This window comes from Enoplosus armatus, chromosome 3 (assembly GCF_043641665.1).
Source record: "Enoplosus armatus isolate fEnoArm2 chromosome 3, fEnoArm2.hap1, whole genome shotgun sequence".
Classification (NCBI taxonomy): Eukaryota; Metazoa; Chordata; class Actinopteri; order Centrarchiformes; family Enoplosidae; genus Enoplosus; species Enoplosus armatus.
In genome coordinates this window covers 9,936,456-9,959,267 of record NC_092182.1, presented here as the reverse complement: position 1 = coordinate 9,959,267, position 22,812 = coordinate 9,936,456, and the positions used below count along the sequence as shown (strand labels likewise).

Below are 22,812 nucleotides of genomic sequence, written 5' to 3'. Positions count from 1 at the left end.
CAAATGCAACATAGAAGTGAGTTTTTTGGTTTATGTTTTCTTATTCTTTCATGGATCACTGTTTGGGTACAAAACGCAAAAGGTTTTGTATGTTTTCTACATGACAAAGTAGCCTTTATCTTGAGTCATCACCGGAGCCGTTTTTTTTTTTACACACATCCAGTCGCTGCCATGAACGTCAGGATGTCCGTGTCAGGTGCTCCCGTCGCGTCCTCTCGTCTGACTCGTAGACTTGCTCTTGCAAAGAAACATACCCATGAAGAGTGCAAAGAATGCCATGAGGTTAATGTGATGGCCTCCCAGTGAAACTGTGGAGGAGGATCAGTGCTGTGGGCAGAGCCAGGTCCCTGGGCTCTACCCAGCAGTCTGTCTGTCTGAGCTGCCATGATGGACACCTATCCTGTCCTCAGTCTGTCTGGGAAGAGTTTTTGTTCCCCTCTTAAGAGAAGAGGGGAGAGAGGGTGAGAGATAAGGAGGGAGGAGAGGGTAGAAAAGGGCAGGAGAGGGTGTTTGGGAATGGAAACGGGAAGGCGTTTTTGGGAGTATGGAAGAAAGGAATAAGGAGAAGATGGAGGGAGGTTTATAGATTGCTCACAGGCTGAGGGGGCTGTGTGTGGGGCCTGGCGGTGGGCTCTCAGGACCCCTGGCCTTTCTCTGCTCTCTGGCCCTATGGAAAAACCAAACACACATCAGAGACACACTAAGAGAGGGATTTTTATATGTCTGTGTCTTTGTTTTTTTTATATCCAAAGGCCATACTGAGCAACAGGAAAAGTTATTCAACAAACCCCCTGCAAACACACACACACACACACACACACACACTCCATCCTGTTATCCTCCCCACCCATCAAGACACAAAAAAGAGACTGGCAAGCAAGACACTTAAAGTCCCCTAGTGATGTCAGTCAGAACATGCCCCCATGAAGACTATAAGCAAGAATTGCTCTTCTATCTATCAGTCCGTCATGCAGAAGTACCAACATCATTCAGCAGTCCTCAGAGAGAGAGAGAGAGACAGGGAGAGAGACAGGAAGATAGGGAGGGAAGAGGAGAGAGAGAGAGAGAGAGAGAGCGAGAGGGAAGGATGATAATCCAGGATCTCCTCTCCCCCTCCCTCTGCTGACATGCAAACAAGCATCAGCCACCAGGAGAGAGAGAGAGAGAGAAGGGAGAGAGAGGACTCACCCGTTTCAGAGGCCTATGGTCCATCAAGGGGCTTCACAGGAACAGTAAAACAACACCAACTATTAGCACCAATGTAGTGAGCGCATGTGTGGCCGTGGGCTCTAAGTGTGTGTGTGGGTAATGTGTATGGTTGTGTGTCCTCTGATGTGTGTGTGCGCAGTTGTGCGCAGAGGGTGTGTGAAGAGTTTTTATGCCTCACCTGTGGCGGCATCGGAGCAGGAACCTCAGGATCTTGCGAGCAGCCTGGTTCTGTTTTTTCGTTAGGAGGCTGCTGTAGGCGAAGTCACAGGAGTAAGAAATAAGCTTTTACATAATTATGCCCTTTGTGTGTGTGTGTTAGTGTGTGTGTGAGTGAGTGTGAAGTACCTGAGGGAGTGTCTATAGGAGCGGTAGTATTGCTGGATGAGGACCGCTGCTCTACGACTTTGTTGGAACTTCCTCTGCTCATGGAAACTCCGGAAACGACTCTGGATCAGGATGGCTGCCAGGGTCATCCTCTTATAAAGTGCATACTGAGAGAGAAGACAGCAGCGTGTTGTAAAGCCTTCCATCACGAGAATCTGCCAAAACAGCTTGTGAAACTTGTGAAGTGACACCCAGTTTTGTGGTTATAAATGTTTCCCTGCGCAATCTCAAACCATGACCCACAGACTGATCACTGCTTAAGAGCTTGTACACTTAATAGTATAGTTCATAAATGTCCATAATAGATCATGTTGTCTGGTGCAAATACAAAAAAGGTCTGATAAAACTTTCTACAATAAACAGAATTCATGATGTGAACAACTTTGAAGCTTACACCTTCAATACAGAGGCACATCGTGAATGACATGATTAAGCAGTACGGTTTCATTATACTGTAGATTACTATATTAGAGCCATTAGAAAGATAAAAAGTTCATACCATTACACAGAACACTAGCACAGGATGTGGACAAACCACATTTATATTTTCACTTAAAAGAGATTTTAGCACAAATCAGAGAGAATCAAAATGAAAATCCAGTTGTCATTCTTGTCCAAATGTATGAAGTGAACACATCTATTAATGCTATTATTTATGAGCATATAATTCAGTACTTAACTGCAGGTCAGCTTGACATAATAGCAAGTAGCGGGTTGATGCTAGCTGTGTGTCGTCAACTCTTACCTGCTTGTATCTCTTATAGCAGCGCTGAATCACTGCTGCAATCTCTTTGCGTTGTTCCTGAATGGGACCCTGAGGGGAGTGACATTAAAAGTTTGTATAAACATCAAATATGTTAAACAGTTTTCAAGTGACTGTGATTTATGAAACATAGAAAGGAGGATCATTTGAACAAATGCCATGTCACATTATTTTACAATTTCCGGGCCAAACTTCGCATTTTTCCAAAGGAGAAAATGCGTACCTTGTGTTTTCTGAGGGAGTGCAGAGCATGCCTGATGGTCTCATACAGCTCTCCCTGTTCTGCCTCAGTCATGGCTAGACAGGACGAGTCAGTTTTCAACCTCTCCTCTTTCATAGCTGCACAGAGGAAGGAGGTCCAATCAAAGGGGGAGGACAGGGCTAGCTTAGCCTGAGGACTCTGCTGATCCTCAGGCCCTGAGAGAGAGTTTGGTTTGGGGCTTGGAGTCTGGGGCTTGGAGTTTAGAAACCTGGAGAAAAGCAGAAAGAAAAGCAAAATTTTATAGTGAGAAAGATTTATGCTGTTTGATGAGTTGGGTGAAGCAAATGTGGTTGATTTAGACTCACCTCTCCACCTCACTGAGGTAACCAGACAGTAATCTGACATCACTGCTGATCCCCACCTTCCCGGAGTCTGTTTCAGCCTCCATAGCCTCCTGCTTAAGCCTACCAGTTGAAGCCTCCATGATGTGATCAGCTAGCATCGTGATGTCCATCTGCAAGACATGCAGGGCAGGCGTTACTTACATATTTTTAACACCAGCTGCCCTCAAAATTGAAAATTATCTTTAATTTTTGTTTCCATGCCTATGCTGATAACACTCAACTCAATGTACTTAATGTATTTAATGGTTTGAGGGAATGACTACTTATAGGTGGGCAAGTGAATAATTTCATTTCACAGGACCAATGTCCGTGCATTATTATCATCACTTTTGAAGGTTTCTGTTTTGTGGTTTACCCTGTATGCTCACATTAAATGTGTTGAGCTCATACAAAACATGCAACTGTTTGATTAGAGTCTCGACCAAAACAACTGAGTTTGATCATGTAGTACATCTTCTATCCTCTCTTCAGGAGCGCCCTTAGGCTCGCATTGTCCTTTTTATCAGATTTCGTTGCATCATAGAGCCACATGTCTTCCAGTGGTGGCTAATTATCTTTCCTAGTGGAATAAAAAACTGAAGGCATAAGAGCTTTTTTGTTTTTACTGCAATCCCTTTCTTTGAAACATATTTCTAGTTGTGATTACATAGATAAACATTACAAACTACATCCAAATAAAAACCTTTTTATCATGATTTGGCCAAGCTCAGTGTTGTACACGTAGTGAATCTATTCATTTAATGTGCAGTTCAACCACTTACTACTAGGATCTTGTTCTTGCCAGTGAGAATTTAGTACGTGTGCCCTTTTCCCCTTTCCTGTAAGAGCACTTGATCATTCGTATTGGTGTGTCTGCTTGAGTGGGAAGTCCTGAAGATAGCACTGATGCCCCTGAACCAGGTGCCCATCTTATGATGACAACTTCAGTGTAGACAAAGTTTGACTACATTAGGTTACATCATATAAAATCCAGATCTTCACCCATTATCTGTTTATCTTTTTGGTGTTCAAGTGTGTTGTCAACAGTTAATCTTACCCCTCCTGGGCCCTTCCCAAAGTTTTGTAATTTGAATTTTTTATCAAATGAGGTTTTCATGGGAGTTTTTCCCTCATTCAAAGGTCAAGGTCAAAGTTTGGGGAGAGTTGTTTTCATAGATTTTTTTAATGTATTGTTTCATGTATTTTATCACAAACATTGTACACATGCAAACAAGCGGTATATATTGTCCATCACATACAGTACAAAAAGTTCAGTTTTGGTTAAGGAACAAGATCTGCCCCTAACAGTCTGCTCCCCCTACCTGCAAGTCCTCTGTGTTATCCTGATAGGTCAGCAGCTCTGTCTCCTCTCCCCTGTCAGACAGCACTCTTTGGCGCAGGTGAATGGCCAGTCGTTCTTTTCCGAGAATCCTCCTGGCTAGGCTACGCTGCCCCAGAGTCTGCCTCAGACTCCACCTGGTGCCCCCTCCAGACCCCCCTATCCTGGCCTGCAGGTGGGAGAATGGAGCGCTGGGGAGCTGAGGCCGGTTAGGGCTGGAGCTGGCAGGAGGTGTGTTCTGAAAGCTGAGGTTGGAGGGTTGAGTTTGTAGGGTGTTGGGGAGGAGAGAGCGTTGAGGGGTAGGACTGGGGGACGAGTCGAGGAGGGAGTTGAGGGTGTTGGTGCCAGAGGTTGAGTTAGCTAGCTGTTGCTGGGTGTCTGGGTTGGGTTTGAGTCTCTTGGCTGGGGGTGGGCCTCCTTGTTCTCCCTGGGTTCCCTGTTGGGCTCTGTGTCCTGTTTGGCTCCAGCTCGGGTTCTGGTTGTCTGGCTGGCTCTCTGCCCTGGCTCTCCTCAGCTCTGGGGAAACAAAGATGGTGGAAAATAAGAGCAGGTCTAATAATGACATAGATTCTTACCACACTGGATATGCTAACTTATTAAATTTAGCATATTCAAATGAAAAAATCATATATTCCCCACTTACACTTAGAAATAGCTAGCAATGGTGATAATGTTCAGTTCAGACAATGCTGTTAAGTTTTTCAAATATCAGTTAGATAAGAAGATTGATGCCACTCTCACGGCTGTCCAGTAAAATATGTAGTTAAAGCAAGCGGTTAGGAAGGGGAAACGACTAGCCCGGCTCTGTCCGAAGGCAACGAAATCCACCTACCACCTCTAAAGCTCACTATGTAACACTTAATTATTTTTGTAAGTGTCAGTGTAAAATCATCATGTTGTTTTACGGGACTTATGTGCCAGGCGATTTTACGATTTCAATTGCCAGGCAACCTGCTGAGACTCCAGGAAGTGACTACTCCCAGCCAAGAAATCGTCCGGCACATAACCCCTGTAAAATGGCAAATTGTTTGTACACTTTGGATTAAACAAACGAGAGCTTTAGAGGTGCTGGTGGGCGGATTTTGTTGTTGTTTGCTAAGCTAAGCTAACCGGCTATATACCAAGTCTCAATGGCGGATATTTTAAAACCTCCACAAATAAATCTGAGACCACCAGCCTGTTTAGATCCCATTAAGTATAAGCGGGAAACTCTTTAAGTTTTGGGTGAACTGACCCTTTAACAAGTGACAAATTCTTCCCTACCACAATAGGGGGCTTTCCCACCTGAGTTAGGGTTTGGGGTAGGGCTGTTGCTTATTCCGCTTGTCTGTGACTCTCCTCTCCACCTGTCCATCCAAGTGTCAGCAGGCTGGCCCTGAGCTTGAGGAGTCTGTTGCAGCTGCTCTAAGAGCTCAGCCAATCGAGTGTGGCCCCGGGATCGGGCGATGTTGAGTGGCAAGCGTCCAAGCGAATCAGGAATAGCCAGAGCTCTTGGGTCCCACTGATAAAGCACCAATGCTGCCTCAGTATGGCCCAGAGCACATGCCCACATCTGGAGAGGCGAAAAAGAAAACGCAGATCACACACAGGCAAGGACAGAAAGACACATACGCTCAAAACACCATTCAAAAATAATCACTCACCAATGGAGTGCAGGAGAAGTGGTCTACGTTGAGAGGATCTACCTCCAGCTCGAGGTCAATACTGTCAGCGTGCTTTGTGCTGCAGAGACAACATAAGTGAAATTAACTGGCCCAGTCTGTGCGTGATGTGTGTGTGTGATGTGTGTGTGTGTGTTACTCACCGCCAGCGAATAAGTGTCTGAATGAGCCCTGCATAGCCCTGAGCTGCAGCCAGATGCAGTAAGGTCATTCCTCTGGAGTTCTTACTGTGGACGAGCTGGTTAGATGAAGCCCAGCATGGCTGAGACATCATCTTCTCACAAACCACCACCACGCGGCCCTCGAAGGAACCCTGATCGGTAGAAAGCTGAAAGATTGGAGACAAAAAGGGCACAGGGACTCTTAAGAGTTTCCAGGAGTTTTATCTACAGCAGTTTTGTGTCAAAAATGTTTTTCAAGGCGTCACAAAGGTCCGTTTTTACCGCCTCTGACTCTGTGAGAGCTAGAGGGCAGTGTGCTGTAACATGCTTAGGCTGTTAAGAAGTCATAGACTTAACTCTTTCGGGGGGTGACCTAAAAAAGAGAGACACATTTGCAATATAATAACGTTTTGTGAAATAGACCTTCATCAGAAGACTATGTCAGAAAATACCACAGAGTGGATTCAACACCTTTTTCTGTTCTACCGGAGTTGCTTTAATTCATTTTTTATTACTAAAGCAGTTTCTGTTTTGTTTCATGTCATTTACCTCTACTGCTCACTTGATCCTGTTTCAGATTTTAATGCTGAAAAGTAAAATTTCACCCAAACTAAATCACTTCTTCCTGCCCTTACTTGAGACTGCTGATCAGTGGCTCCTCCTCCTCCTTCCACTCCGCCACCCTTGGTTGCCATGGTTTCTGAGCTGGGGTTCTGATTGGTTATCTCGGCCATCCTCTGTTCCATCTGCTCCAGACGCTCCAAGATGGACATCCTGAACTGGGTATCTATAGCAGTGAAGGTGGGACACGTAGAAACGTAAGCATCGGCTAGTTGTTTGTTGCATTTAAGCAAATCGATATTGTGTTTTAGTAAATCCTATTTAGAGAGGCTTAGAGAGAGAAGCTGTTCTTTGAGGGGCTCAATACTGGAGAATAAATCAGGACTGAAATCCGATAAATCCCCTTACCAACAATGGGAACTTGGGAGTCAAGTAAACTGTGTGTGTTTGTGAGTATACAGGGTATACATCTAACACCAAATGTAGGTTTTGTGTGTCTGTGGCATGGCTGTGTGTGAATGTGACCCTTTGTTTCAGTGCTGCTGCAGTTTTGCTGCAGTGCACATTATGTCATCCCACCTGCTGCTCTCTCACTCAGTCTCTCTATTTTTCTCTCCTCTCATTTCACTCCTATTTTTCTTTCTGCTGTCTGCAGCACACAAACTGAGCTGGAAAGGCGGAGCCATAGGAGTGACACAAAGGCTCAGGCTCCTCCTTCCCCACTCAGCCAATCAGAGGAGGAGCACCGTTTTCTGGAAATACAGCTTTTGTTGGATACAAAACACTCCACTATGATATCTGCCAAACACACAAGAAGCAGCTGTCTTCACTTATCATAACTGCAAACACATACAAATACAGATGCATAAAGAAACAAAGTACAGCAGATTTCTGGTCACATAACAAGCATGTAATGCTTACAGACATGCAACATTGTAAAAACAGAAAAGGACGACAGCATCTGCTGTTTTGTGGTTAATCATTATAACTTAATTAATTGATACACTATAAAGTTGACAAATATTAATTGAAATTAGGCAATTCAATAGGGATGGAATTGTCATTTAATTACCCTCCTTAATTGACAGGTGAATTATTGAATTTGAAATATGTTTGTGAAAGTTTTTTAATTTTTATTTTCCTGTGTAATTTTCCATTTCACAATTAATTTATCTGCCTGTACATGCTACCTGAGTCTAGATGCTACACGGCTCATGTCATGAAGGATAAAGAGGAATACATGAAAGGCCACTGGAAACTCCTCCTTTAAAAGTAATTTTAGGAATTAATAAAAAAATTAATGAATTTCTTCATCATGTTAAAGCATGCAATTATATCTTTAATAATTTTTAACCACATAATTTAAATGTAAATGTAAATGTAAATGTAATGCATTATTTCATTCACGGTTTTTGAGTATATTAATTAAGTGAATGGATTATAACTGACCAGTAAAAAAACTGCATAAGTATCCTGGTGACACCCTCCAGCTTCTATAGAAGCCTCATTGGATTACAGATGACTTATTGTCCTGCTCTTGAATGAAAATTAAGCTGCAAAGTGTGTTTGAGGATTTCTTGTAGTTGTACTGGATACCTGTGGATTTACTGACCAGCTTTGGACTCTTTTTCTGTTCTGTTGGAGGGTTTTCCCCCCAGTAAGGCTTTGTTTCCATGGATTCTTCTCCAATAAATGAGGCTCTGCACATGTCCTCACCACTGACCAATCACAACACAGTTTGAAGTGACATCACTACACTCTGATAACACATGACTGCACTGCAAATCCAATTTCTGTAAAAAGGAGACCAATGAGACAAGCTTGTCTTTGTAAAGGTAACAATAACTAACGGTGTTACATTTAATTCAAACGGTTACGTTTATATTTTACAGCTTTTTATAATTTGTTGTTACATGTTAGTTCTCCATATATTTAAATTAATTTGTGTTTGACTCAAACAGATTATTTTCTGTCAAAGTGAATTGGAAAATGATTCGTTAGACAAACACTTTTGGAACAGGGTCCATATCCAGAAACTTTCAGTAGTAAACATGAACATCTAAATGTAAAAACAAATATATACATCCACAACGAAGAGTATATATGTAGTCAAGCCTTGGCCCACATGTCTATAGGCCTGTTGTTATTTGGGCCTCTCCAGGAGCCACATTAGCCTCCCTCTTTGTGTTGTTATGCAGTTCAGAGGCGCTGTCCACTCCTGATGGTGCTGAAACTGAACAGGTCAACCAACGAGGCCAAACGAGCTTCTAATCATCAGGTCTGCAACACAAATCGAGCAGGCTCTCACGTGCCCTTTAGTTCAAACATCTATCGTGCAAACAACGTGAGGACTTATGGCATTTCTTCCGTCTCTTTGTCTGAAATCGACAGAGGCCGAGCACCACATGTACTCCAAATATTGTGACTGAAACGTGAAATACAACAGTACTTTAAGGCTTTACAGCTATGAAGTCGAAATGTAGACAACAGGCACATTTAGCTATGTCCATCTACAGCAGCATGACAGAAGAAAACAAACTTAGCTCAGCTACAAACAACACAGACCTGAACGCAAGTGAAAGAGCGCGTTTTGAAGTTATCATCAGTTTAAAATCAAACAAGCTACGAACCCAAACAGCGAGTCTCTCTCTATCTGCTGCTCTCTTTGTTCCCGCTTCTGCTCAACCCCGTGAGTTTGAAGTGTGCGACTCACACATTGCTACTCCGACCGAGCAAAACACAACTAAGTGCAGGGAGAGAGCGCGAGAGAGAGAGAGCGAGAGAGAGAGAGAGAGAGAGAGAGAGAGAGAGAGAGAGCGCAGTCTCCACGTTGTGTCTGTGTGAGCAGACACGCTTCAAATCGGCCCGCCAGACTCGGAGCTGCAGGAGGCTCGCTCGTCAACGGTACAACAATAGACTGCACACAAACTGAAACAAAGGCATGTGACAAAGTCGTGTGCTGGCGCATGTTTGCTTTCAATTACTCATCTCTGTCTATATTTTTTCTCCGTGGCAGTGAGGCTTTGATGTACATTTGAGGCCAAACAAAGGACCTGAGCGAAAATAACCAGAGCGCATATCCAGGTCTCGGTATCATCGCTGAAAGTCAAAGGCAGAGCCTATATATAGCGTCTCTGAGGCTGCGAGGCACACCGCCAAAGGTGCCCAACAATTTTGACTCTAAAGTGGACCGCGGTTGTGCCATGATGTCCTTGCCCTTCACTCCAGCGAGCAGCCAGCCTGCTGTGACTGTAGAGCCGCATTGCCGCATTGCGCAACGCAGCAGAGACGGGGGCGAACACAGAGTAACCCAGGACATGCCTCGCCGAGGAGACCCGTGTGTTTCCGAGCTGCAATTGCATCAGGAGATATATTTGCACACAGAAGCTAACCCCCACCCGGGGTGCTGTGCAGATATTTGCAAACCAGTCCCCCAGAGCTGACACCAAGAACATTTAATTGTCCTCTAACATCTCGCAGTATGTTTTAATTTGATTCAGTACCACTGGAGTCTCGCAAGAACAACATCCACAGCTCTAACTAGATTATTTCATAGATTAAATAGACTTCTCTCCCAACATGCCAACACTCACAGTGGCCTCCATAATAAATGATTCATAGATGAGACAAATCCTAAAGCCTTTGTGAATGGGCACTATGAAGATGAAAAGTAGCAGGTATACACTCACACCTTTCACAGAACAGGTGTCATCACTGTTCAGGAGCTTCAATTCCTTCTTGAATTAATCTGCATGCAGGTGGAGGGCAACAATAGAAAAAAAGCAGCTGCACCCCCAGCACAGAAGAACACAATTCAGCCAAATATGACACTGGTCAGTACATCTCATAACATAACAGAGCAGCGCAATGACAGCCCCACACACATCTACAGGTTTTCTCAAAGTTTTAGGTGTTCAAAAATGCCAGAGGCCTACGTGTAAAGGCCGTACAAAAAGCACAAATAAAATAAGAAAGAAAGGATATATTTTGTATGATAATTTGGGGTTTAACAGTCAAGTACATGACTTTAAACATACATTATGAACAATAACAGAACACACACTCGCTCTCTTGCTATGCTGTATTTGTACTGATACATGCACCACTCAACACAATGAAGCAGTTATGTACGTTAAGTCTCGTGAGTTAAGTCTCACTTTGTTTATGGTTTATGCTCTTTAGTGAGTCAATGATGCTGGACAACGAGAATGTAACCATGCATCCCGGTGTGGTCACAAAACAAACCCTCTCACCATCAAGGGACAGCCAGTCATGCTGAGAAGATGGCAGGGCAGGAAGGTCACGCGCCTTGTATTCAAACACCACCGAGGAAGAGATGACCTCGCCACCCATAGCTACCTGCAGCATCACCAGTCCTGTGTCATGGGCTGGAAACACAGGTAAGGAATTAGTAATACTGATAGATCTCCTGTGAAAGAATCATTTCAATGTCTAGTATTACTTTTGCCCATGTGTGCCTGAAAGAGACTAATTGTGTAGCAGTTTTCCACTGATCACACTTAATGTAGCAGACTCATGTATCACTTACTATACATCCCAAAAAAACATTTCAAAGCAGAACTGTGTGCATCACAGTGCTCTTTTTGTGCAATTCTTATCTTTGTGTATAAAAGGGACTGCATCTCCCGATAAGAGCATGCAGCCGACATTGTTAAACTCTTTGTTTGTATGTGGGAGAAAAACGTTTTTCCTAGAAACAGCTTATTGTAGGGATTATTGGGGTGACGGTTGGGGTAAGCTTTACATTTAGAAATAAAGCAAAGTGTGTTTTCCGTGTATGACACAGTCAGAAGAGACAGAGTGTGTGCTGTGTTAGACACGGTTGTGTTACCTGGGCAGTAGCAGCGCAGCACCCCGGGCTGGATGAGGGCAGCAGGGACACTGATGTGGTCAAAGAGACAGCTGTACTCGCTGCTCGACTCCAACCACGGACCTGTGATCAGCACCTTTACTCCACCCTGTGGCACACACACGCACACACACACACACACACACACACACACACACACACAGAGGTCTCAGTCTAATATCACACAGTATGGCTTCTTTGTCCGCAGGAAACTGCTTCTGAGTGTAGGTTTAAACATAGTTACCACAGAGAAACGAGAGTCTGCGTGAGAATAAGACACATCACTGCATGCATACTACAATGTCCTGTTTGTAATTTATGTGTGTGTCAGTGTGCTAGTATGTGTATTCAAATGTGTGTGTGTGTGTGTGTGTGTGTGTGTGTGTGTGTGTGTGTGTGTAAACAGAAAGTCTTATCAAATATTCCATCTGTCACATAAATATACCTCAGAGACACATTGGCCTCATTCTTTTGTTTTATACCATATACATCTAAACTGATAGATATTATTTCTTCAGCCTCATTTACAAAGTGGGTATTAAACCTATGACAAATCTATGAGTCTGAAAGGCCTGGCAGCAGCCCCTAGAGGCTGTGCTGCTCCTTACATCCAAGTGGATCCAAGTTGTTTGAACCATCTGAACAACACTGCCATGTGTTTTCTCCAGTGTAGCTAAAAATAATACATAAACAACATATTGTTCCCCAAAAATATTGGAGCGGTGACGTTAGAGTATACAACAACAAGAACTGTTCTATTTTTTAAAGCAGTTTACCAGCATTTGGTTGGGTTTTCTTTTTGGCTTTTGCAGTTCTCCTTTTTAGTTAATTCTAAATATTATCCCAACACCCTTTGAGCCTTTGGAGGAACTGTGTTTTTTCAAGAAACTCAAAAGTGTGGAATAATCAGCATGATGTAACACTGATGATCCCGGAAGAAAGTTGCAGAAAAATATTAGCTGAATATGTGCTCATGCTGGAGATACAATTAGTTCTTTTTTTTTTAATCACTAACTGTAACCACCTATGGCAAGTCAATGTGTTTTTGAAAACGATGGCAGTCAGATGTTATGTTTCCACAAGTTTCATCATAAGTCAATGACAGAACTGGTGTCTGAGATATTATAAGTGGTACATGGGTAAATTAATGAAGCCACCCAGGGGAATCAGTGTAATATTGAAATTTCATCAAAATCCAATCAGCTCAGTCTGAGATATTCTGACTCCTTAATGACCACACAGCCAGGCAGGAGGTCTTGATACAAATTGTGCTGAGTGGGATTTCAGCGTTTAACATCAGTACAAGCCAACGTCAATCATGTGGCAGGAGGGCTGATTTTCCTGTAGGGAACAATGATGAATAAATAATGAATGATAATCATGTTGGGTTTACTAACCTCTGGATAAGACCACTCTGGGGAGTAGTCTGTCACACCAAACAGCCTCCCAGTCTCCTGAAGCAGTCCCAGAGCTCCCTGCTCCACCTCCGAGCCCTGCAGGTGGCCCGCTCCTGTGCCCTGCTCCTCTCCTGCTGCCCCTTCCTGGGGCATCAGAACCCCAGTCACAGCTGCCCCCACCCCACCTCCAGACCCCTCAACCGAGATGAAATCATTGATGAGATCAGAAAACTGGCTTCCAAATGAAGCCTCAAAGCCTTCCAGACTAATGGCCGCTCCTGTCCCAGTTGTTGTAGCTGACACCCCCCCACCTTGCTGAGGAAGAGGAGAGCTGTAGAGCGCCCCCTCCATGCTTGCACCAGCAGCTATCGACTGAGGACTGGCCACCACTGAACTGCTGGCCCCTGACAAACTTACACCATTACAAAGAATCTCATTTTCCCCTCCTCCTCCTCCCCCTCCCCCCCCACCTCCTCCTCCTCCTCCACCACCCCCGCCCTCCTCTCCTCCTCCATTGTCATCCGTGGGTTGTAGGTAGTGCTCAGTGTCAACACTTGTGTAGCCCTCGTGTGGATCCCCAGGCTTGAGTAGTAACTCCCCTCCATTCTCAGAAGCCTTGTCTAAGCCCCCGACCTCTCGATGTCTCCTGCTGCCCGACTGGTCGACAGTAGTCTCCTGTGGCGTTAGAGGAAAAGAGCCCACTGCTGCTCCTTGTCCGTTCCTTCCACACAGGCCCTGCTGGTCTGGGCTGGCTTGGTGGAGGTGTGTATGCGGGTCTCCATTGGTGACGGGAGAGTCTGCTGGCACCGTGGGCAGGCCTATGTAGGCCTGGGCCTCACCCGACTCCTGTGTTGCCTCAGTACCATTGATTTGCAGCTGGGAGGGCTGGCTTGTCTGGGGGGACGCCTGGAGGAAGAGGCTGGGAGAGGGGTGGTGTGCAGGCTGGGTCAGACCTGGGACACAGGCTGATGACATCACAGCACTGAAGTCCATCTGCTCCAGGGTGGTGCTGGGGCTGAGGCCTGTCCCCTCTCCCACATAGCTACTCTGAGAGGACAGCGGCTGTTCCAGGGGTGTACTTTCCGTCTTGATGTTGTTGACAAGGGCTGGGTTGTAGACGAAGCCGTTAGCGGCACAGTGAAGACCGCCATCATCACCGTTACACCCCTCTGTCTTCCCTCCACCTCCTCCATACGTCTGGCCCTGCTTGGGATTGTTCAGGAAGCAGTCAGGGTCAAAGGTCATGGTGGTCTCAGGAAGGCTGACTCCTCCACCAGAGTCTAGAGAGCTGGATAGAACCAACTCTCCTCCCTCCCCTAAGCCCACGCCACCAGGAAATGAGGCAAACCTCTGGTTTTCAGGGGCAACAGCCAACAGGATGCCAGCAGTGGTGCTCTCATGGGTGGATGCCAGCAGGTGGGTGTGGCCAGCAGAGTAAACCGAATCCCCAGTCAGCGTGGTGACCTCAGACATGAACACAGCTGTGCTCTGTGACAAGCCAGCCCCAATGGCAAGAGCGGGGCTGTCAGCCATGTCGCTGGTGATTGACAATGGGGAGCTCTGGGTGGTGTCAGGGACCTCCACCTGGTTGGTGGAGGTAGATGAGGACACTTCCATGCTGCTCTGTGGGAGTAGGGAGGGTTTGGTTATCCTGCCATTCCTCCTCTCTCCTCCCCCCACTCTGCTCCTGCCCCCTCCAGGACTGGGCTCTGTCTGGCCCTCTGACACATCGCTGTTCTGGACCTCCGTGCCATCTGCTTCCTCAGCTCTCTGGCCTGCCGCTACGCCTGTACCCACTGCAGCTCCACCTCCTGCTGCTGCCCCTGACTCCTGCTTGGATGAGATGATGCGCTGCTTGACACTGGAACATTTCTGATGCAGGCTGCTTCCAGCACCTGGCAGGAGAGACATTCAAACAAAGGAAACATTATTTAAAACAATACATATCTTCATTTTCTTTCATTTCAGCTCAGGTCAAGCTTTACAGTAATGTAGCATTATCTCACATAGGTTTGACAGTGTATACTGGCGCCCTCCAGTGTTCAGAATGCACACTGAAAACTGAGATCATGAATTCTCTGATAATACTGCTTGAGATTATATATATGTATATATATATATATATATATATATATATATATATATATTCAAAATATGAAAATATATTTCAATTCTAACATCTGAGGATGTTTCCAGTTTATAAATTAGATGTCTCCATTTACACTTTTGGGATTTAGCCGATTCATTTTCAGAGTGAGTGAAATAACAAATACCAAACAGCTTAAGTGTCAGAGACCAAATGCTCATAAAAAACCCAATAACTACAGAAGAAGATCAAGCCAGTGATCAAGAGAGAAGTGCTCCGAAAGGAAAAAGCAGAAGGCTGTTTTGTGTGAGCAAATTAGGGCAGGTAGAGGAGCGAGAGGGAATATGATTCAGTGGGGAGAGTGAGAAGTGAGGTACTACTTAAGTCAACAAGCCACTTAGTTTTGGGCAGCTGTCCTTATTTGCCCTTCGAAACCATATCAAAAGATGGGTGAGATTAGGTAAGTGTGTGTGTGTGTGTGTGTGTGTGTGTTAGTGTGTGTACTGGAGTTATCTACTCCCTGATGTTCATTTATGAATAATACATGCTGGATATTTTGGGCACCTCTGTCTTCATTCCCTCTATCCTTCCCGTTCTTTGGTGAATTGGTGCCTTGTGCATCTGCCTCTAGGTGGCAGCATGGTGCTGACTGTATGGTATGTGTGTACTGAATGTCTCTTCATAAGGTGGCTTTTAAAGGACATTGTTGTCTTTAAATATATCACTGCTTTGTAAAGTGTTGTTATCGCTTTATGTTGACAAGGAAGGACGTGACGCTCCAAATCTTCATTCATCATAACATTGAATAAAAATGAGGCCACTGCCTCAACACACCTTTTGGCAAGTCCAGTTGTCTCTTTTTGGCGTATTGATTTATCTTTAACTTCAGCAACATATCAATAAAATACTAAATTATCAACACTGCCAAGATCTGATATTTTTCCTCGATGCAAGAAAGAAATTTCATCTCCCCCGAACTGCTGAAATCACCTGTTGTCTCATCTAATAAGTAATGGCACAGCTCCAGACTGTGCTCCAGTCTGCTGCCAAGTTGTTTACAAAGCTGAAAAGCAAGCCAGTGAACCAAAACATCTGTGTTTTTGATTTACTACACTGGTTTCCTACAGATTAATTTTGAGGCTTGGCTGGGGTACGTCATCAGCCTTTTCATCATTACTGCACCATGACAAGTGGTATTGTTATTGACCCAAGGTGACTCACAGCCCCAGGTTTAGTGTGAGGGCTGAAACATGAGAGCTTGAGAGTAGGAGGGATGGCGAGTGCTGAAATGACGGTAGAGCTAACTCACACATGGGTTTGAGTTGTCCAATGAGCTCCTCCTTGCTCCACTTGGCCCACTCCTTCCTGTCTGTGTTGATGGAGCAGAGGACGGGACCACATGGCTTCCCGCTATCGTCCACTGCCGGTACATTCAGGTAGTGCACCAGCACAATGTCTGGGTTCTACAGCGCAGCGCAGCGGCACGCACACAAACACACAGAGACATGCACGCACATAGCATTAGTTCAACGTGGCCTTTATTCATTAATTCATTGTCATGTTCTTACCGGCATATGGGAGGGAGAGAATAAAATGGTAGAGTCTATTTACAGAGGGAGAGGAGGGAGGGAGAATGGAGAGGGGAAAGCAGGAGGGAACGTGGAGGTCAGGGAGGAGGTCGGACATAGCGTGTCAGATAAGATTCTCTCACCTGCCCATAAAAGATTTAACAGCTCAAGCCCACTCATCGCTCTCTCTGACCCTGCAGAGGCTGTGGAAGTGTCCACACGTGTGTTTGTGTGTGTGTGTGATTATATATATAAATATATATATAAAGAGAGAGAGAGAGAGAGAGAGAAAGTGAATGAGGGAAACAGAGGGAGAGTGCAGTTCAGAGTAGCTCTCACTACATTGTAGGCCACCAGTGGACCTATGGAATTTCTACACCATGAATGATTCAACAGGTGCGTTCACATGCATCTCTGTGCATGTGTGTGTGTGTTAGAGAAGTGAGCGAGAGAAGCTCCTCTTGATGAAAGATTCAGTAGACAGACTCAGGTGAGGGGGAGGACCTGCTGAGGTGGAACACTTTTCTCTCCAAAAGAGGATAGCACAGTGGGCTGCTACAGCACCACACTGTGCACTGCAACAGCACTCACAGACTGATTTATGATCGTATTCACTGATGTGTTTTGATATCTGCGCAAAGAGCAGAAAATGGCACTTTACAGATAAAGCAAGCAGAATTTCCCTTCATAATTTCAGACTGCGGGAATCTAACTGTGAGCATGCTGAAAAAGAAAATATATTGGGAAAGGGCATATTAAATTTACGGCCGGTGGCTGGAATGTCCTTGTAAATTTCATGTGACAAATTATGCAGGAAATTCTGCCGAAGAATACATAAATATGTATGCATTTCCATATTTTAAATGAACATTGCTGGGTATTTAATATTTTCTTTGAAATGAACAGAGAGAGATGAAGAGAGAGGCAGTGTAAATGTATGCAGGGCATGTTTAAGATTCATCATGTAACCTGTCGTCTGAAGATGATGATGTCCTGGTGACCATCTCTTGCATGGACAATAGAGGGAAAGACGTGTGTGTGTGTGTGTGTGTGTGTGTGTGTGTGTGTGTGTGTGTGTGTGCGCGCGCGCGCATGTAACTGCTGTTCTCTGACTGAGTCCAACATCTCTATGAAGAAGAACATGCTTTTATACACAGGGGACACCTGTGCATGTGTGTGCTGGTGTGAGCATGTTGTGTGTGTTGTTTGTAGCTCCAGGGTGTTTTCTTGGAGGGGACCACATAGAGAGTAGTGCCTGAGTCTTTGATGCTCACTCTAAGTATTGAGAGTCAGGGTTCGGTAACACACTGTGCTCGGGAAGTTATAGTCAACTTGTGGCAAAGAAATGTTTTTACTACTCTGCACTGTATGTTAGCATTATACAAGACCTATAGGCCTGGCATATTTTGGTGGTCTAACTGTGTGTGTGTAGTATAGCGTAGGACACTCCACTCTCCAGCCAAACAATATCCAGTTTTATTATGACCTCAGCTTTGTGATAGTATTTCCACTACAGTCTGCCTCATTAATTTAGATGAGGAGGATGTTTATGGCTGGTTTATAGTTTAGCTTAGTGCTCTGTTTTGAAAATATAACGGACAGTTTAACAGATGAGACTTTGTGTAAAACTGATAATATACTGCACATTTTCTGGTTGTCCAGTTTTGTGTAAAATAGGGAATAAAGCCTTAACATAGCTGGCATAAATGTTACAAGATGGTCATAATGTGAGGAGAAAAGACCTGAAATGACAAAAGCTATGCTGCTACAAATGACAACTAATAACAAATTATCACCACGCTATAAATGCTGTCGAACTCTTGTTTTGTATGCGTATAAATGTGAGAGAAAAGGCAAGGCGGGGAAGGGGGGTGGACTTACCTGCAGCAGCCAATAGCATCTACGATGGAAGGTGGGGATGATGGAGGAGTGGACGTAGCAGCCATACAGGCACTAGAGAGAGGAGAGGAGAGGAGAGGAGAGGAGAGGAGATTGCAGGGGTAAACGAGAAAAGAAAAAGGGAGGAAGCAAGACAAAATGTGAAAAAGGAGAAGAGGAGGAGAGGACAGTAAATGAGAGAACAGGAGAGGAGAACTTAGGTTATACCCACTTAGGTTGTATTGATTGCGGTACTAAAACTAACATGCTGTACGCCTTTTTACCTAATGTCTTTTCTAAAATCCCATAAATCTGATGTTGACAATTACAGCACAAGAGATTGTGAAATTTACTGCCTCAGCAAGAGACTAGACATAACCCACTTGGAATTCACAAAAAGTCACAATGTTGTCAGCTTACAGACACCGCAAGAGAGATCAGTAACAGCAAAGAGGACAAAGAAGAGGAGGCGAGCGAGGAAAGCACAGAGTGAGAGTGGATTGTCAAGGTGGACAAGATGAAGAGGGAGTTCAGAAGGGGCTCCATCCAGCAGAGGATCCTTATATACATACTGAACAGTGTATACACGTGTGTGAGTGTGAAAATAGACCCAATGTGTGAGGCTTTAAATGACTTCAGAGTGTCTAAAACATTTTGTTGTGTTGTAAAGTGTTGGGTGAGAAATTGTTCAAACCGCATGATGAAACACAGTACCTGAGTTTCTGAACATTTTTTGTTGACACCTCGAGTTGAAGAGTTTAAAATGTTTTGCTAGAAAACCTTTTTTTTTTTTTTACATTTAACAAAATCAGCTAAACTGCATCAGTGTGTAACGTAAGGTGACTGTAGAACTTAAGAACTTAACTCTTCTTAATTTAAATAAGTAAATATCTGATTGAAGAACAAGTAAAAAGAGTCTGACCAAGCATTCAAAACCAGGTTCCAGTTTCTTCACAGTTTCTGATTTTCAAAAAATATTGAGGTTCGATACCCAGTTGTGATGAAGTGTGTGTGAAGGATGAAATGATGACAGAAACGCCTTCTATCAAGGTCATCACTGCCACTTTTTCACATGTATTAAAATCAAGGATCACACACACATGCACACGCATACATTTTAACGACAAAATTGCACACTCACACAAATACTCAGCAATCAGGCTGTATATAATCAACACTTACAACTCGTTCTGTTTTCCTTCTCATACGCACGCGTGCACACTTGTATTTTCTCGCCATTTTGCCTCTTCTCAGAAGTAGCCCACCCTCTATCTAAAGTGTGCTTTGCCAAAGGCAGAGTGCATTTCCATATATTTCCATTCGATATGAGGAGGCTCTCCATCCAGGGTTATGTTTTTCTCTCCTGCTTCCTGCCTCTCCCCATCCTCCTTCTCTCCCTCTTCTCATCTCGCTGCTCTGCTCATTCCCTCATTCCCGTCCCCTGCTCTACACACTGCTTGCTTGCTTGCTTTGCTTGGGGGGTCCTGGGAAGACGTGACACAAACAATTACTGAGCAACTACCAGGGAGAGAAACACTTGCCTTTGTGTATGTGTATGTGTATTCATGCACGTTTGCAGGAAAATGCACGTGAGATGAATGTCAATGTGAGTGTGGCGCCGTAAATAATAGAGGTGCAGATGGGAATACTTGATCTCAATTATTCCCTTTACCTCTGTGTCTCTTTTGCCTGTCTCCTGCTCACCTTCAATGCAAAACTATTGAGCCTTCTGCAAACATCCATGTGCCTCCTCAGTGTCTCTCCTTCACTCTCCCTTCTACCTCATTCTTTCTGTTTCTGACACATGCATGCTCACTCCTCTCACCTCTTGGTATATTCCTGCTGAATAATCAATTTTTGAGCTGGCTGATGTGACTCAAACACACACTCACACACGCACACACGCACAGACGCTGCCTTGAGACTGGATCGATACCCCTCTCTGTTCTGCTGAAGGAGGCATTGACATCATTCCTGGCCTCAGGCCAAACACACTCTTATCCTTCAGAAAGTGAGAGAGGGAGACAGAGAGAGGGAGACAGGGGTACGAGCAGGGAGGGAGGTAAAGAAGAGGGGCACCACCACTCGCTCTCAGGTAACACGTTGGCCTGTAGCTTCGGCATGTGTGTGTACATTTGTGTTACACGTGTGTGTGTCTCCTCGGAGCGAAGGAGAGTAAGTTAAGGACAAGATTGGCAGTGAAACCGTACTCAGCGCCCAACAACATCATCGACTTGTTTTTCCACTGCAGCCTCTCACCTCTACTCCCTGGACTTTGAGCTTCATATGATCCTCTCGGGTGGTCTTCCCGTCTTTCCTTTTCTTCCAGCAGTAGCCATCTTTCCTGTACTTCACCTTCTTACGGTTGTAGAGGATCATAGAGCCATTTTGAGGCCTGATGGAGGACAGGATAAAGAGTTAGCAAGACTGACACACACATATTGTTCTTATACAGAATAAATGTTGTGGTGACACAATAATTCAACTGGAAACTGACCACAAATTATTTTCATGCTGTAATTTCAAACTGCCAGAAGTATGAAAATTGCATTGCTGATTCATAAATAGCGACTACCACAGTTAAGTTAGCTGGTCCCATGCCGCCCCTCCCCTCTTATACATAGACTCACACTCCGACGTGTAAATATTTTAGTAGGGTGATTTATCAGCACAGCAGGAACATTGGCCTCTAAGCTCCCATTCTATATACACCTGGTGGGATGAACATGCGTACACACACACACACACACACACATACAGACACACACCAGGAGCCATACATGTAGAACGACAGTGAGGCTATAGTGATATCAGAGATGGCAGGACCTACTGCTGTGTGTTCTTTGGGCTCAATGTCAAACCTGCTGCTCAGCAATCAATCATTACACTTCTACAATGTTAAGGACAGGTGTATGTGTGTGTATGTGTGTGTGTGTGTGTGCCTGTTTCTGTGTGTGTGTGTGTGTGTGTGTAGGTGGTGGAAAAATGCTTCTCTGCCTTATCTCATGACAACAGAAACAGAACAGGCACGTTAACAATCAATAAACTAACACATACACACAAGTGCTCTCTCTCTCTCTCTCTCTCACACACACACACACACACACACACACACACACACAGTCGTGCACCCGCATAAACACGACCACACACACTCACACACCTCCTCTCTCCTTTCCCTGCCCTCCTCTTCTCCTCATCATCTTCCCAGTCTTTATCCCTCTTATCATAGCATCTCTTCATTTTCTCTTTACTGCTTCTTCAGTCCCTCATTCTCCACTCCTTTACACTTATTCTCATCTTCTCATCTCGTCTATTCCCTCTACTCCTCTCTTAACCTCTGTTTCTGCTTCTTTTATTGTCTGTCTCCTCCTCTCTCCTCTCCTCCTCTCCTCTCCTCTCCCCTCTGCTAGAATTTGATGTAGACACATCTATATGGACTGAGATGATTGCAATTTACTCAGAACACTGTGTGTAGTGAAATTGAATTTACTTTGAGCTGATTTTCTTTGACACCTTAAATCTGTTCTGTTTTGGGGTGAGCCTGCCAGTTTCTTAGCGGAGTGGAGACCCCCACCCTCCGATCAAAGCCGAGTTTAGTCTCTGTCTCGAGCAGTGTGAGTCATCTCAGAGCTGCTGATTCTAATTATGTTATGGAGAAGATGGATGAGATCAGATGTGTGCCTGTGTGTGTGTGTGTGTGTGTGTGTGTGTGTGGGTGGGAAATACGTGCACATTCATATGTATGTGTGCGTGCGCGGAGGTACGCGCACACGTGGACGGTACCCATGTTCCTCGCGAACCCTCCGATTCAAGCAGACATAAATGCTATTGATTGTAACTGGGCTGTGATGTGTGGGATATAAAAAGCTTTTCCACCGTTCCACAGTGTAGCAGAGCGAAAACAGAGAAGGCAAGGGGAGGAGAGAGGGAAAAAAAAAGAAAAGAAAAAGACAGAGATAAAGAGACAGAGTGGGCGAGTGAGTGAGTCCGGTAAAGGGAGGAGAGGAGGAGGAGTAGGTGAGAAAAGTGAGAGGAGAGGGAGAGAGTAGGTAATAGTCATTACTTTGAACTGCTGAGGTATTTCAGTAAGGAGAGAAATGAAGGTCATTGATTGTTATCTTAATATTGCCCCCCACAAGTGTGCAAACGCATGCGCACTTATGGATAAAAACACACACACACATGCATGCACGGCCACACGCACACATAAATGTCACTGGCTCCGTTAGCTGAGCTCCTTTCCATCTGATGGGATTAGGTGTAATCTGTTCTAATCGTGCCTCGTGTCGTGTGTAAATGGGATTATATCTAACTGCTGCTCAATAACACCAATATGACTGCTGCTGC

At 44.6% G+C, this 22,812-nt stretch overlaps 1 protein-coding gene across 1 annotated transcript in view; it reads right to left on the bottom strand.

The window, feature by feature from the left end:
* Positions 1 to 591: 591 nt before the first annotated feature.
* Positions 592 to 22,812, bottom strand: part of LOC139282571 (calmodulin-binding transcription activator 1-like) — a 47,361-nt gene continuing 25,140 nt past the window's right edge. The window contains exons 5-21 of the mRNA XM_070902346.1: positions 20,722 to 20,857; positions 18,466 to 18,537; positions 16,326 to 16,479; positions 12,931 to 14,825; positions 11,516 to 11,642; positions 10,917 to 11,051; positions 6,738 to 6,889; positions 6,085 to 6,269; positions 5,924 to 6,002; positions 5,565 to 5,832; positions 4,264 to 4,796; positions 2,924 to 3,072; positions 2,580 to 2,826; positions 2,339 to 2,407; positions 1,555 to 1,700; positions 1,388 to 1,459; positions 592 to 667 (exon numbers count right to left, since the gene is read on the bottom strand). Of these exons, the coding sequence (XP_070758447.1) occupies positions 592 to 667; positions 1,388 to 1,459; positions 1,555 to 1,700; positions 2,339 to 2,407; positions 2,580 to 2,826; positions 2,924 to 3,072; positions 4,264 to 4,796; positions 5,565 to 5,832; positions 5,924 to 6,002; positions 6,085 to 6,269; positions 6,738 to 6,889; positions 10,917 to 11,051; positions 11,516 to 11,642; positions 12,931 to 14,825; positions 16,326 to 16,479; positions 18,466 to 18,537; positions 20,722 to 20,857 (4,495 nt within the window). The remainder of the gene's footprint in view (positions 668 to 1,387; positions 1,460 to 1,554; positions 1,701 to 2,338; positions 2,408 to 2,579; positions 2,827 to 2,923; positions 3,073 to 4,263; positions 4,797 to 5,564; positions 5,833 to 5,923; positions 6,003 to 6,084; positions 6,270 to 6,737; positions 6,890 to 10,916; positions 11,052 to 11,515; positions 11,643 to 12,930; positions 14,826 to 16,325; positions 16,480 to 18,465; positions 18,538 to 20,721; positions 20,858 to 22,812) is intronic.